At 38.1% G+C, this 14,621-nt stretch overlaps 1 protein-coding gene across 5 annotated transcripts in view; it reads left to right on the forward strand.

The window, feature by feature from the left end:
- SUSD3 (sushi domain containing 3) overlaps window positions 1-13,391 on the forward strand; it is a 53,274-nt gene extending 39,883 nt beyond the window's left edge. For 4 of the 5 annotated variants that reach the window (XM_039348552.1, XM_039348551.1, XM_039348553.1 and 1 more), the window contains one exon: window positions 12,472-13,391. In XM_039348552.1, the coding sequence (XP_039204486.1) occupies window positions 12,472-12,688 (217 nt within the window). In that variant the 3' untranslated portion in view covers window positions 12,689-13,391. Of the gene's footprint in view, window positions 1-1,306; window positions 1,380-12,471 lie in introns of all 5 variants that reach the window. The other variant, XR_005557307.1, reaches the window with a different exon arrangement.
- The last annotated feature ends 1,230 nt before the right edge of the window (window positions 13,392-14,621 follow it).

Raw genomic sequence — 14,621 nt, forward strand, 5'->3', positions numbered from 1 at the left:
CCATCTTGTTTCTGATAATGGGAAAAATTCTTACTGCGCCATCTTCAACCCTTAATTTGTGAAAGTATCACTGCAGTTTTCGCTGCTAGTGATAGAAAGAAAGCTAAGCGTAAAATGGCTGCTGCGCCTTGCAATAACTTGCAAAGGTCAGAGCAGATAATATAATAATCTTCTGCTCCTGCTGTATGGCTATCCGAGTGTCCCTAAGAAGCCACTCCTATGCACCCCATTAGTTAGTACTGCCTTGTACTAGATCAGCTGGAGTACTTCCAGCGTTCAATTATTCCTGCTGCAGTTTCCAGTCTACCCACCAATGGACCAGAAATTGCCCTTGTAGAAGGACAAAGGAATTTCCTTATGGCCTCATTAATACCACTTTAGATCCATAGGAAACTGTTTTATACCATATCAAGCTCTTTGTCCATCTAACCCAGCCTTGTCTCTGCTGACCAGCCAATACCGGTCTTTCTTATTCCTATTGATTCAGGCTGCCAGGAATTGGGTTTATGACCTTCCCAAGGGGCAAAGAAACTATTGTTCTACACTTACCTTTATTATCCGGGTTATAATGTACATTTCTATGCACATTTTAGTAATAATAGATATCTTTATTATTCTCCATTTTTGCCTGGTAATGATACCTTGCAAAATTATTGTTCTTCAGCTGTCTTTTCAGAATTCCTAGAAGGTCTGAGATATTGATATTTTTTAATCTTCCAAATACAGGCTGTCCTTGGCTTGCGACCACAACAGAGATCAGAATTTTGATCATAAGTCATAATGGTTGTTAAGTGGGTCACCATGTGAACTGACTCGATTTTATGACTGTTTTTAATGATAGCCATTAAGTGACTCACAAGTCATTAAGCAAACCATATCATTAAGTGAATCCTGAATAATATCCAGTGGGTGAGGTTTTTTTGCCACTTTCTGCTGGAAAATGATAGAAAAGTCACAAATCGCAATCACATGACCGCAAGACACTGCAACCAGTCCTAAGATATTAAGGGCAAGCTGGGTGAGTGAGCTGTCTATCAGTTTGCAAGGCATATGATTGCTACTTTCTACAAAAAATGTCTGGCATACAATAGCAACAGTGACAAAATGTATCACATCAAAGGAGCAGCATATGTCCATCCTGAGTGCAAGTTGCTTCCTGCTTATTTTAATCCCAAAGTTTTAGGGATGGTGTGATGGTCCCAGGACCATGGGGCCTTATTTTTGAACCAGTTTGAGCCATGCGATTTAATCAATTAAAAAGGATGATGATGATGATGATGATGATGTGTGTGTGTGTGTGTTTCAGTAGAATCCCCAAGCTGTGATGGGCCTGAGAAGTTGACTAAACTCAAGAGAACGAGGAAGAAAGTGGTGCTAAGGTAGAGCCCTTCACTTTAACTTTAGGGTTAGTCTGATTTGTTTTATTAATCAGTCTCATGAGCTGCCCTAAGGATGCCTTTGTTCCATAAACCAAAACAAACAACATGCAATTTCTTTTTTTACTACATCTATTTCGGTAACACTGAAGATCTGAATTTGGCACTCTCTCTATATCAAATGATATATTGCAATTGGTCCACTGGATTATGTGGAAAATGAACCTTGAAGCTGACAAATGAGATGCTAGTTTTGTGTGTCACTTAAGGGATATTGTATAATGAATTAGATAAGAGTCAAATGATCCCAACTCATAAATTGCTGTTAACAGCATGGCAGTAAAGAGGAATGATTGGAGTAAGAACAATCTCAAAAAGGCCCATCATGGGTAATGTAAGAAATGCAATTGGAAGACAATAAATTAGATGTCATTTTTGCATTTCCTAGATTCTTGTCGTCACATAACAACTGCTATTTTTTTTAACACAGTTATGCCTCTCTAAGCTAAGACAATATGCCAAATAGCTAAATGCTCTGGACACCTGTGCCAAGCTTGTGTCCATCAAGGGCAGTTCCTTCCTTTATTATCCTGAAAAGAAAGAAGCTGTCAAATTTAAACATTAGCCACTCCTCACATTTATCCTAATTTACTTTAACAAATAGATGAAAGTTTCTTTTCCACTACTTGGATGATGCTGTTTTTACAGTATCCTACAAAGCAGTGGCTTTTTTTTTTCAACATGGGGACTAATGCATCAGTAGCTTAAATGCTTTGCAATTGAAATCCTGTCTGCTCAGAGCAGAAATATGTTTTTCAAGTCCATAAAAACTTATTACATGGATTATTTCTTCTATATACTCCTCCTTCTTTAAGCATTGTTGCAAGAAATGATTTTTTTTCTCAAATACCTGCCCTCCTTTTTAATACTATGTGATTTGGCCACCTCAACATGTTAAGGAATCCTTAGATTTTGGCGAAGATGTTTAATGAATAGGGGTGCCCTGGAGGCCAGGAACAAACAGAAGTGTTCAGAAGTCCAAGAATGAAATTATAATGAATAATGAAGCAATGCACTTTATTAAAAAACAAAGGAGGCTAATCACTTAACATTTATTCATTCCAATCAGCAGTGTAAAAGCTAACACAGAGATCTGAAGTAGTTAATAATAGGCTATGAAGAATGCAGTACATTCAAGAGAGACAAAGGAGTGAGTTCAGAGAAGGAGGGGAAATAGGTGATTTCTAGAAGCAATTGACTCTAATGGAACTCATATAGAGTTCCACTATATAGGCAGAAAAAGCAGAAAATTCAAAGTAAAAACTAAACACTCCAGAAGACTTTGTGCCAAAGGCGAGCAGTTCAATGAAAGGCCAAAAGAGTCTGAGCGTGCCAGCAAGCAAATAAGTCAGTAGCTTTTGAATGCAGATGTAATGGCTCTTGCCATAGTAGAAAGGGCAGGAGGCTTAAAGATATGATGTTAAAACTTTGTCCACAGCAAAGAAGGCAGAAAGTAAAGAGACGGCATTCATACATGCCCACTAATTTGTAGGGATATGACTTGTTCAGGGAAAGGTGGTGCAAAGGAAGATTTCTGGGGAGAAAGGAAGATGAGTGTTTGGGGGCAGAAGAATAAGTCAAGTCAATCTTTCCTGGAGATGCTGGGCTGGATGAGCTTACTTGCTGGGGTAAGGAGTTACCCAAGAAAGTGGATGGCATACCTAACAATGCAAAGGGCAGGAGTGTGCTGCCTTCCCTGAGCTCCTGTTCAGGAATAGCAGGTTTAAAGAGGGGACTGAAACACAAAGATCGTTATCTTCAGAGAAATAACTGGGTGGTAAGGAAGAGTGATAGGAACTATTGTAACAAAGTGAATCAAAATGCAATTACTGGGTTGTGGTATTGGGCTTGGTTAAAGCTTTTCAGGACTGACATAGATGAAGATAGCCTGTCAGAAACCTTCTTGCAGGATTATCTGAGATGGGTTTGAGCCTGTCCATTTTAAGGAATGATGTGCAATTACTTGTGGTTTGGACCTTGGTTCTCATTAAGTGGTGAAAGCCTCCAGGGAGGTGTTGGGAGCTTAACTAGGATGATTGTGTATGCATCTTCGGGATAGAGGTGGTATTACTGGCCTTGAAGGAAATGATGATGCATCCCCTCTTCAAGAAAACATTGGTCCACCTAGCAGACCTAGATAACTGTCAAATAGTCTCCAAGCTTCCCTTTTTGCCTGGGATTCCTGAAATGGTGATTGGTCAATGGAATTGAAGCTAGCAGTGATGGAGAGTCCAGGACAAAAAGGATTAAAGACACCAATTCTCATTCCCCAACACAGACTTCTTTCCTCATACAGATAACCTCTTCTGTCACCACCAAACAGCACCTGGCAGAGAAGCGTGAGACAAACCTTATCAGAGATCTAAACTGACCTCCTGAAAGAGGATTTGGAAGTTAGACCAAGGGTCACCTGTGGCTCAAGAGCTGCAGGATCTTCACTCTGTAATTTCTTATATTTATGAAACATCATAATATGCACAGTAGACGCAGCCACCAAAATATTCAGTAGGTGAGCTACAGATGAGTTTCTTGTATGTGGATTTGAAAAATAAATGTTTGATTTTTCTAAATCTATGTATTGCCTCATTTAAAAAGTTAAAGAATTTTGGTGAAGGCTGTTGCTAGTTTATCTAACTGAAATTGTAATAGGAAAATGTCACTGGTTAGGTAATCTAATTGCTGGTTGAGCTGCAAAAAGCCGATGGGTTTCATTAAGTATGAGAGGCTGTCTTTTGAGGATTGGTTGCACAGCTGCTATGTACCAGTAGCAAAGAAAAACATTTTGGTTGGTTGGTAGAGCTGCTATTTGGGGTGCTCCAGCCTAAGTATTTGCAGGTTATTTTTAGATGTTGGTATCTCTGAAAGACTGAAATATTATATATTATGGGAGTCTTTAAAAGATTAAATCAGGATACTTTTAGCTGGGGGTTGTAGTGAGGAAAGTGGAGGTTTTAATGAAAAGAAACTGAGCCTTCAGGAAAATTGCCATTGGGAGGGGAAAGAATAAACATTTGAAATGAAATGGGTTATTGCCTGTGGGAGCTTACAAATAAAAAAAGAAATTCAAGGTGCAAATCTTGACTAGCTGACTTGGAAATAAAACCACTAAATTCATAGGCTTTTCTATTTCAGTAGACTCGTCTAGGGCTTTAACCACCTGTTAAGGTGTTACAGTATATTTTTTTTGCCACAAATTAACTTAACAATATACCTGAAAAAGGAAGTGCTTCATCAAAAGGTGTGAAATTGCTTTAATATGTTTACTTTGCAGTAAAGATCTAAAGCATACAAGAAAGTAAAGATTATAGCTAATCATCAGGCTCCAGTAAACAAAAACTTCAGTCACAATATATGTTTTATTGATAAAAGCACCACAAAATCTAGTAACCCTGCATATTTGAATAAGTGGCATTTGACGTCATAAAACTCACTGTTCTGTTCCTCACAAAATTAACTGCTTATTTCACCTTGTCAGTGAGATATCCACTCTAAACTGTGGGAGTTGAGGTCCCTATATCTTAAAGTTGTCAAGGTTGAGCGATATTGATCTAAACTTACAGTATATTGTAGACCAGGGGTGTCAAACTCAATTTCATTGAGGGCCGCATCAGCATTGCAGTTGCCCTCGGGGGGCCGGGTGGGTACAGCCTATTGGGTGGGCATGGATGGAGTGGGTATGGCCTACTGGGTGAGCGTGGCCAGCTCTACATCATTCGCGTCAAGGGTGCCTGTGGGTGCCTGGGCAGGAGTAGGACAGATTTGAAGGTCTCTGGCAGAAAGGGGTGGGACAAGGGCAGAGCCCATCAACCCAGATATGTGAAGTAGGCGAGGGCCATTTGCTGGCCACTTCCAGGCGATGGTGCATTTCTTCATTCCTCATAAAGGGTGACACCACCCCAGCATGCACCCAGGGGATGGGGCCAAGGCATCAGGGGCTGGTTCCTCGCTGTTTCCAGACAGCCTTGTGGGCCAGGGCCAAGGCAGTGGGAACCATTCCCTCACTGTTTCCAGGATGGCTTCGCAGGCCACATGAAACCACTTCACGGGCTGCATCCGGCCCCTGGGCCTTGTGTTTGACATGTCTGTTGTAGACTATTAGAATGTTCTATGTTCAAAGCCAGGCCCCAGATGAAAGGCACAGGCTTTGCTAATTCTAAAATCCTCCTTATACGGTTGTTACACTCCTACAGCTGTTTTCCAAAACAGTCTTTCTTTCCTGCTGTTCATCCCACCCTGGAATCAGTTTATTGTCTCTATATTTGAAAGCTTTATTGTGTCCTAGTTACTAAGAGAAATTCTATAACTATCTGCTGAGCAGTCCTTTTGAGCATAATGTAGTTTCAGAATTAGCATATAGAATTGCAGCCATTGACACATTTTTGCTGATTTTTCTGGTCTTTTTATACACATTTAAATTACTATTCATCACCACATCTTGAGGCATCAAATACCACAATTTTTCTCTCCCATCCCATCCTCCCTTCTTTTCCCACATCTTCAGTCATTCATTTATTTAACTTATACACTATTCTTGAAGGAATACAAGTAATAAAGTTTTTAAAACAATAAAAGAAAAACAGCAATAACAACTAATTAACAGCAATATGTTGCAACTAATTATGCCACATATAAAACAGATATCACAAACAAATCAATCTCCCCCAGGCTTGCTGGAAAGCCAGGAATCTTGGACTTAAAAAAAGAATGTTGATCTAGATAGAAAGGCTCATATACAAGGATCTATAAGCAGTTTCACTAATGGGCTTTGGAGCTGGATGCCTGCCAGATCTTATTGGATTTATAGATTTAATTTATCTGTCCCCAATCTGGTGACCTCCAGACTTTTTAAGCACAACTTCCATCATTCCCCCTCAGTGTGACTATCACTAATAATAAACTGAATCAAGGATGCCTATTATTGGGGCTACTTAGATTTAGTATATGGTGATCCTTTAAGATAGGAGAAACTTTTCATTTTAAATATATAGCATTTTTTTTTCAGATGCTGAAGTCTATATGGGCAATAACCAGGCCTGAGAACATTAGTCCCTTTTTGCATTTTTATGGGTAGTTGGGAAACTGGGCTGGAAAATAATCTCACAGGGAAAGGACATATTTAGTCTGTATTTTTGTGAAAGTAAACAGTACAAAAATCACACAGTTGAAAATTGTTGGTTTTGTCACCCAATTTCAGTGGCATAACTGGGAAATAATTTGGTGACTGCAGAAGTTAGACTGAAGGGGCCGACCCTGCTTTACGAGTTCTATATAGGCTTTGAGGTTTTCATATTTAGGAATGGAGGACACATTAAAAATCTTAATGAAACATTCCTAATATTATATTCAAGTAGTTGGAATTCTAATCAGAAATATTAATGAGAAAGGTATACAATAAGATATACTACTCTGATGTACCCTCCATTTTCTAATATAAAGGAATTCTTTCTTCTCCCTTTTGTTTTCTGTGCTCTGGCATTTGTGAAGCCTCAATCTTATTTTTGTGAATTAGCAGCTTGTTGTTGTTTTTCTCTTAATCCTCAATTAACACTTCTTTTTCAGGTTGTACGGCAATCAAATTTCTGTCATTTGACTATTTAAAAATTCTTTCAGCACCTGTTCCTGTGGACAGGAATAGTCTTGAGGCCATAGAGAGCTCAGAGGAGTGGGAAACATATTTATTTGAAAGACCGGAAAGTATTAACAGTACTTGATTAGAAGCAGAATGAATCAATATAATGGAGTTTCCTATGTTTGCATGACTTCAGTATCAAAGTAAGCAGATAGGAGACTTAAATAAATCCTAGAATTGACATATGGCACTTCTATCCCTTCAGTGCTTTGTCCATGTTGTTGTTGTGTATTACTACTATTTTTTATTAAGGGAGTCTGTCCAACTCCAATATGCTTCTGGAAAACTTAGAGAAAAAAACAATAGAGAGAATCTGAAGCATCCGAATAATTACTCACTGTTTTGCATTGTACCAATTGTCAGTGAGAGGAATGTAGGTTTCAAAACACAAGGAGAATGAAGAAAGGAAGTCCTTCTAGGTTCATGAACAACCAGTATGGAATATGACAGAGTTGAAAGTAATATAGCAAAGATCTATGCCTGTTTCTAAAATGAGCTGAAATCATATACAGGCAGAAGGACTATATAATATGGAGTCCACTTTATTAGGACTTGTTTTAATTACACTTTATATACCTCCTTGATTTTTTTGGATATAGAGTAGCATAAAACTATTTTGAATTAAACGATAAATAAATCAATCATATTCAAGTTGTTGTGCATTTACTCATTTGAGTCTAAGTAATTTCCTTTTGGTTAAGACAACAGAGTCAAACAATATGTAATGCAATGTAATTCAGTTTTCTTTATATACTATTATAACAATGTTGCAAACCTTGTGTTCCCTTGTGCATATTTTCTCATAAAGAATCTATTACTGCCACTAAAATGTATATTTTGGAACAAGAATTTTTGTTCCACTCCCTTTTCGAAGAAATTTATTTGCAAAGCCATTTTTAACATCTGTCGGGAAATATATGACCACACTAATAATGTCTTAACTGTGCGGGCATCTTTTTATTGCCAGTGCTATTAACATTATTATCCCTTCTGGCAAAAAACAATAATAACAAAGGAAAATTAAGGGGATTTTTCTGAATGTTCTTGGTGCTTACTGTATTATTTTTTCTTTTCTTTTTTAAAAAGATACAAAATAAGACCAAAACTACAGACACCAATCAAACTGTCAAAGTATACTGCTAATCCTATAAGTGAGCTCTCCATTTAAATACAATTATTCATATACATTTGTAGGAATAAAATGCCCAACCTGAACTGCTTTGATGCATTCCCTATAAACTAAATACTTAAAAATTTAAAAGTACAAAGAAGTCATCCTACTGTTGAAATAATAGCACTTATCCACTGTACTTTCAAATTTACATTCCTCACAGATGCTTCCAAAAACTGGGCTGCTAGACTCCATAGTCATTGCTTGATTGCTGTAAGCTAAATAAAAGGTGAAAATTTAATTAATTGCTGGCATATTACAGGATCTAATGTACCTTAATGAATTCTTCCAAACAATGAATGTGATATAATCAAATGAACAGTGTTGGTCACTCCATTTCTCTAATTTTTGTAGCTAAGAATTAGGTTTAACTATATTTCTCAACACTAATGATTCCTGCATTAATTTCTCTATTAAGATTAAATTATCCACATTATGATTACTTTGCCACTTCTGTCAAAGTCCTACCAACATCAGAATCACTCCTTCCAGTTTCACACAATCTGTGACTGAGTTGCCATCTGCAAGAGAATAATGAAGTTTTAAGGAAAATAATTATGAAAATAAAGCCAAAGTGAGTTGAAATATTCATAAAATGTACCACCCCTAGATATCTGCTCAATATGATCAAATTCCCATTAGAGTCTTCTATTCCAGGTAATATAGATGACCACTTTGGTCTAGTGCAGTGGTGGCAAACCTATAGCATGCATGCCAGAGGCGGCACTCAGAGCTCTTGCTGTGGGCACGTGCGCCATTGCCCCAGCCCTGTTTTCCCACACAGCCCCCTCCTCACCAGCAGTTCTCCCCAGAGGAGAGTCTCCCCCAGGCACGGCCCACACAGAGCAGCGCAGCGGACATGGCAACTGGGCAGCAGGGACAAGACTCCGCCCTTGTGCCCCATCACATGCAGATGCTGGTGCGGGTAGAGGGCATGGCTGCCATGGCATTGCAAGGCCACCTGGGCGATCTGCTGCAGCGGGCTGTGGAGGCAGTGAGTGGCCCTGCAGGTGGGCGGGGCAGGAGCAGAGTGCAGGTGGGCTGGGGGTGGGGTGGTTTTGGGGCACTCAATCTCTAAAAGGTTCGCCATCACTGATCTAGTGGTTAAGCCACCAGGTTAGAAACTAAGTGAATTCTAGTCTCACCTTAGACATAAAAGCCAGCTGAATGACTTTGGGCCAGTCACTCTCTCTCTCAACATAGCTCATCTCATAGGGTTGTTGTGGTGGGGAAATAAAAGGAAGGAGCATTAGGCTTGTTTGCCACCTTGAATTATTTACACAAATAATAAAGCTGGGAGAAAATAATCTATATTTAATCTAATCGTTAATACTCTTTTAACATCTATCATGAGTACCTGGTGATCCAGAACCACCAATGTGAGTGTAATTACCTAAGTTTACAGCAAAAAAATTCACTCAAAATATAGTGGGCCCTAATAATAATTTGATCATTTAATTGATCAAATTATTAGTGATAAGTATTCTGATAGAAGTGATTTGTTCAGGAGATTTCCTTGGAATTCTGTAAAAGTGAGATGTGGGAAATCTTCAGTAATTGTTGCCATTAAAAACATTGTGATTGATGTTTTAATAGCATTCCTAGGGATAGTTTATTTTTCCCAGTCCCCACTCTGTTCACAGTTGTGGTTTATTCTTATAATAATCAAACTGAGTCAAGATAATTTGATTTAGACAAATGGAATTTTATTGAGATTTTAAGGTACCGACTTTAATGACATTTACTCAATGTCTGCCAGTGTTTTAAACCTAACATGTAATTATTTCAATAATTTCTTTTGTTTTATCCTGGCAAAAGTATTACCTGCTATTTCTTTGACATAAAACTTCAAAGAACTTTCTAGGGAAGTGTCTTTCAAACTTGGCAACCTAATGCTGACCTAGGAATTCTAAGAGTTGAAGTCCACACCTCTGAAAGCTGCCAAGTTGGAAAAACAACGTTCTACAATCAGTTACAGAAAGATAGAAGATTCAGTGGCTGGAAACACCAAAGGTTTTTAAAATAATTTGTGACTGAGGGAACTTTCTGTTTGAATTACTATTGCCTTCTGCCAGACCTTAAAATTGAAAATGATCTTCTATGCCTTCCAGAAGCTAGGAATCAGAAACAAATGTAGCTGACAATCTCACCTTTCCCTTCAAATTATATTGTACATTCCTTTCCTCCCTCGTTGCCCTTTCAGTTTCACTTTTGACTTTTATTATTTTGTGAAAATCCAGCACTCTATCCAATGTCATTAATCCATTAATACAATGTCAGATGCACAAGGTATCCAGTGAATTATTTCCTGTAATTGCTCTTGCATAGCTTCAACTCTCCCCAAGACCATTGGAAAAGTGGTGTTTGAATGTCAGAAACAATAAATTAATAAATTCCAAGGTATCCAAGTGAAGAAAGTGCAATAAAGAAGGCTGTGTAGATGTGGATTATGCAAAAGTTTCTTTCCAGTAAAGGTCAGTGTGAAGCCTGCAAAGCTGGTGTACAGTGCAGTTGAGAATAGACTTCCCAGTTGCCGTCATAACCCCAAGATCCTGGGATCATTAAATGGGAAATGGCAGAACTCCCACGTGGGAACATCAATGTGCTCCAGGAGGGATGGGGATATTGCAGAGGGGTGGGGGATTGGGGCTGTGGGAAGGCTGCACTGCAAGCTCTGTGCGAGTACAGACTAAGTGTTGGATGCCCAGTAAATCAATGTGCAAATCAACGAGAGAGCTTGGAAGGCCCAGTACATGAATCTAGGAAGTTGAGGGAGAGTTTGGAAAGCCCAGTGGAGGCTGCACATGAGTTGGAGAGACCCTGAGCCAACAGAGGTTGCACACTGATGGGAGGGTGCTACAGGTGGAAATGACTTACCAGAGCAACTTCTGAGCTTTCCTGCTCGCTTTCCCATTGACTTTGTTGTGAGAAGCCAGCAGAGAAGATCATAAATGATGATCGGAGATGTCATACTTGTAAGCTTAGGCATCAAAGGACCCAAATTGCGATCATGTGACCCTGGAGGCGTGTGTGCTACAATGGCCAGAATTTTAGGGACTGGTGACACATTCATTTTTTCAGCACTGCCATAACTTTAAACAGTTACTGAACAAATGGGCATAAGTCAAGGACTACCTGTAGTTTTCTCCAGAAACATGAGTGTTGATTCATATGAACTATTCTGTTTCGATAATCCATGCTAACTTTCCAAGCTTCCTAGAATTTCCTGTCCCCAGACACATATAGCAAAACATTTGGCTCCCTTGTGTATTCGGCAGTGAAATTTTTCCTCATCATTTCCAAGACCCAAATTATCTTAATGAAAAAATGAATAATTATGTGTTCTAGTTTCATCCAGGAATACAGTTAACAAGCTTATTATATATATAATTGCTTTCCCTACAAAAATCTTTATTGGCACAAATCAAGGCATGTTTCCTTACTAAACTGGTTAATATTTTAAAATTGTTAAACATGCCTTGGCTTTATGCCATTTCAGGGAACAAAGTTTATGGTTTTAAGTACTTCTACATGCACATAACAGCAATTGATTGCATTTTTCTAAATTCTTTTTTTTTGTCAAACAGTACACATCTGGCATTTAGACTGGTTTTAAATTAATGTAACTATTGTTGAATAATTTTGTAACTATTCAAGTTACAAAAGTATTAACTTGTATTTTACAATCTTACTGTCAATGCTGCTAACATCGGATGTTCTTGCTTTGACAACAGATGGAAATGCAGCCATTTTTCTCTAATGCTTTTAGAGTTAGTTGATGCTGGGAGGGGGAATATGGATGAGAGTCCAGCTAGTCATAACAATAATAACTCAGTCGTGGGAACCCAAGTTCATTGGGCCCAGGCTTGATAGAGTTTTGGCGGGCTGGAGAGCTGGGGAGAAAGCCTGCACTTCAAGCTAATTGGTGAATGTGATTTATGACTGTTTATTGGAGGAGGGAATTGTGCTTTGTTGCTTTGTGTCCAGGGGAGGGGAATTTAATTTTTGGTTTCAACTATGTAGTGCCGATAATTTGTTTCTCGAATAAAAGATTCTTTAAGGTAAACAATGCCTCGAAGTTCTTTTGAAGAGTTTCATCTGTCAGAACCATGACACTTACCTGTTGTACTTTTAATTTCAGATGCCAGGCAAAATTGCAATACTGTAGCTAAATTAAACCAAAGCTATTGTTTTTTCTAAATAAATAAAAAGAATGCCTCTTCTTTGTTTTCCAGCTTCAAAGAAGACTGGATTAGAGACATGACAGAAACACGCTGTTCTGGAGAATGCAACTTACAAAATAAATCAACTAAAACCAGTAATGCACTTGATAAACAGTTGGTCCCTGGACATAATGTTGTTGTACAGAGCATCTATACAGTACATGGGGTAGACGCCTATGGGCAGGATAAGAATATCCTTGGAAAACTGCATAATCACTTACCTGGATAAACAACTTCAACTCTTAAATTTTCCTGGACCAAAGGAAATTGTGAATATACATGCTTACTGAATGTGCCTTAAAAACAACATCAAAGAAATATCTGGACTGTCCCTTATGTATCTGTTGCAGTAAATATCTGACTATAGCTATAATTTAGCAAATCCCCCAAAATGTGGAAAACTAAATTCAGTTTTACAAAAAAGCAAAATGAAATGCATTTTTGATATTAGGGCATGCTTAAAAAATGATTAGGAAGAAATTACTTGGATTTGCACAAATATAGCACCTCCTTTCATTAAAGAAGCACAACTTATTCCATAAAAGCTTCAGTAAAAGGTGCTGCTGCTTTAATGAATGGGAGATGCTGTACTGTGTTCCAAAGCACTTTGGAATTATTTTTTTTGATGTGTGTGGGCACCTACAATTTCATATCAAGTTACCATTTCTACACTTTGCTTAAAAAAAATTAAAAAGGGATCACATCAAGAAAGGAATTGTATATTATTTTAATATGCGCTTCAGTGTTGGCTCTTAACAGTTTGTACCTTTTCTGCATGTGAAAATCCTGAAGATAGTGAGGATAAATTCAGAACTGCAAATTTAGTTTAACTTCTCTTTTTATAGATCTATCAAAAATAAAAAAATGTATTTTTGCAAATTAAGAAGGAATCGAAATAAATATATATTTTAATGAGAAATTTGTCAAGCAAACATGTTGCTTCAGTGTCCAGATTGCATTATAATCTTCCATTTCAGGTCCTGTTTATCATGTGTCCTGACTATCTGAGTTGTGGTGGTGCAGAGGTTAGAATGCAGTATGACAGGCTAATTTTGCCAACTGCCAGTAGTTCGATCCTGACCGGTTCAAAGTTTACTCAGCCTTCCATCCTTCTGAGGTCGGTAAAATGAGGACCCAGATTGTTGAGGACAAAATGCTAACTCTGTAAACCACTTAGAGAGGGCTATAAAGCACTATGAATTGGTATATGTCTAAGTGCTATTGCTATCGCTATTGTTAGGAGAACTTAGGTACTACTTTTCCATTTAGTGAATATCACAGCAGCTAATGTAAAAATAAAGTAAAACCCTTTTGAAAAGAAAGATCCAAGTTCAGTTGCATTAACCCAATTTCAAAGCAAATAAGTGTGGGTGGGGGGGAAGCTGTCACATCAATCAAATGAAACTGAAATTACCCACTGGTAATTTTTTTTAATAAAAAAAATCATAGGGTGCCTAAAAGGGATAAAATTAAGGTTATGTGAAAAAGAGAGAATGGCTTATTTTTAATAGTCACACAATTATCCTTTGAAGCATAGCTTCTGGTGATTATTTTAATAGAGGGGCTGGTTTGTTCTTACAGGTATAAGAATGAAGATTGCCAGAGAATAACAATCCTAAAATACCACCCTTTGATTCTTAAAAGTATTCAGTGATAATGAATTCTAACAAGTCTGGATGGTTCACCAATAAAAACAAAACAAAAAATGCAATAATGGACAATACAAAGAATAAAGTATGGCAAGAATGACAAAAAAAAATAGGAAAGGAAAAGAAAATCCACACAATCAGGCGGTGGTGTGGTGGCTTTCACTATTTATTTATTAGAATTTTTATCCTGTTTTTATTACTTATAAGTAACTCATGGTGGTGAAAACCCCTGATACTCTCCCCTCCTCCTATTTTCCCCACAACAGCAACCCTGTGAGGTGGTGTGGGCTGAGAGACTTGCCTAAAATCACCCAGCCAGCTTCACGCCTAATGTGGGACTAGAACTCACAGTCTTCTAGTTTCTAGGCCAGCACCTTGACCGCTACATGAAAATGACTCTCACTAATCCTAGTGCTAACTCATCCCCATGAAAGCCCTGGACCAAAGATTCTATTATAGGTGTTGTCCAAAGTCTCAGTCATTTGGAACAGGGTTTTTAGACTGTTCCATGGA

The sequence above is a fragment of the Crotalus tigris genome, unplaced genomic scaffold, assembly GCF_016545835.1.
Source record: "Crotalus tigris isolate CLP2741 ecotype Arizona unplaced genomic scaffold, ASM1654583v1 scf7180000018160.1183395, whole genome shotgun sequence".
NCBI classification, from domain to species: domain Eukaryota; kingdom Metazoa; phylum Chordata; class Lepidosauria; order Squamata; family Viperidae; genus Crotalus; species Crotalus tigris.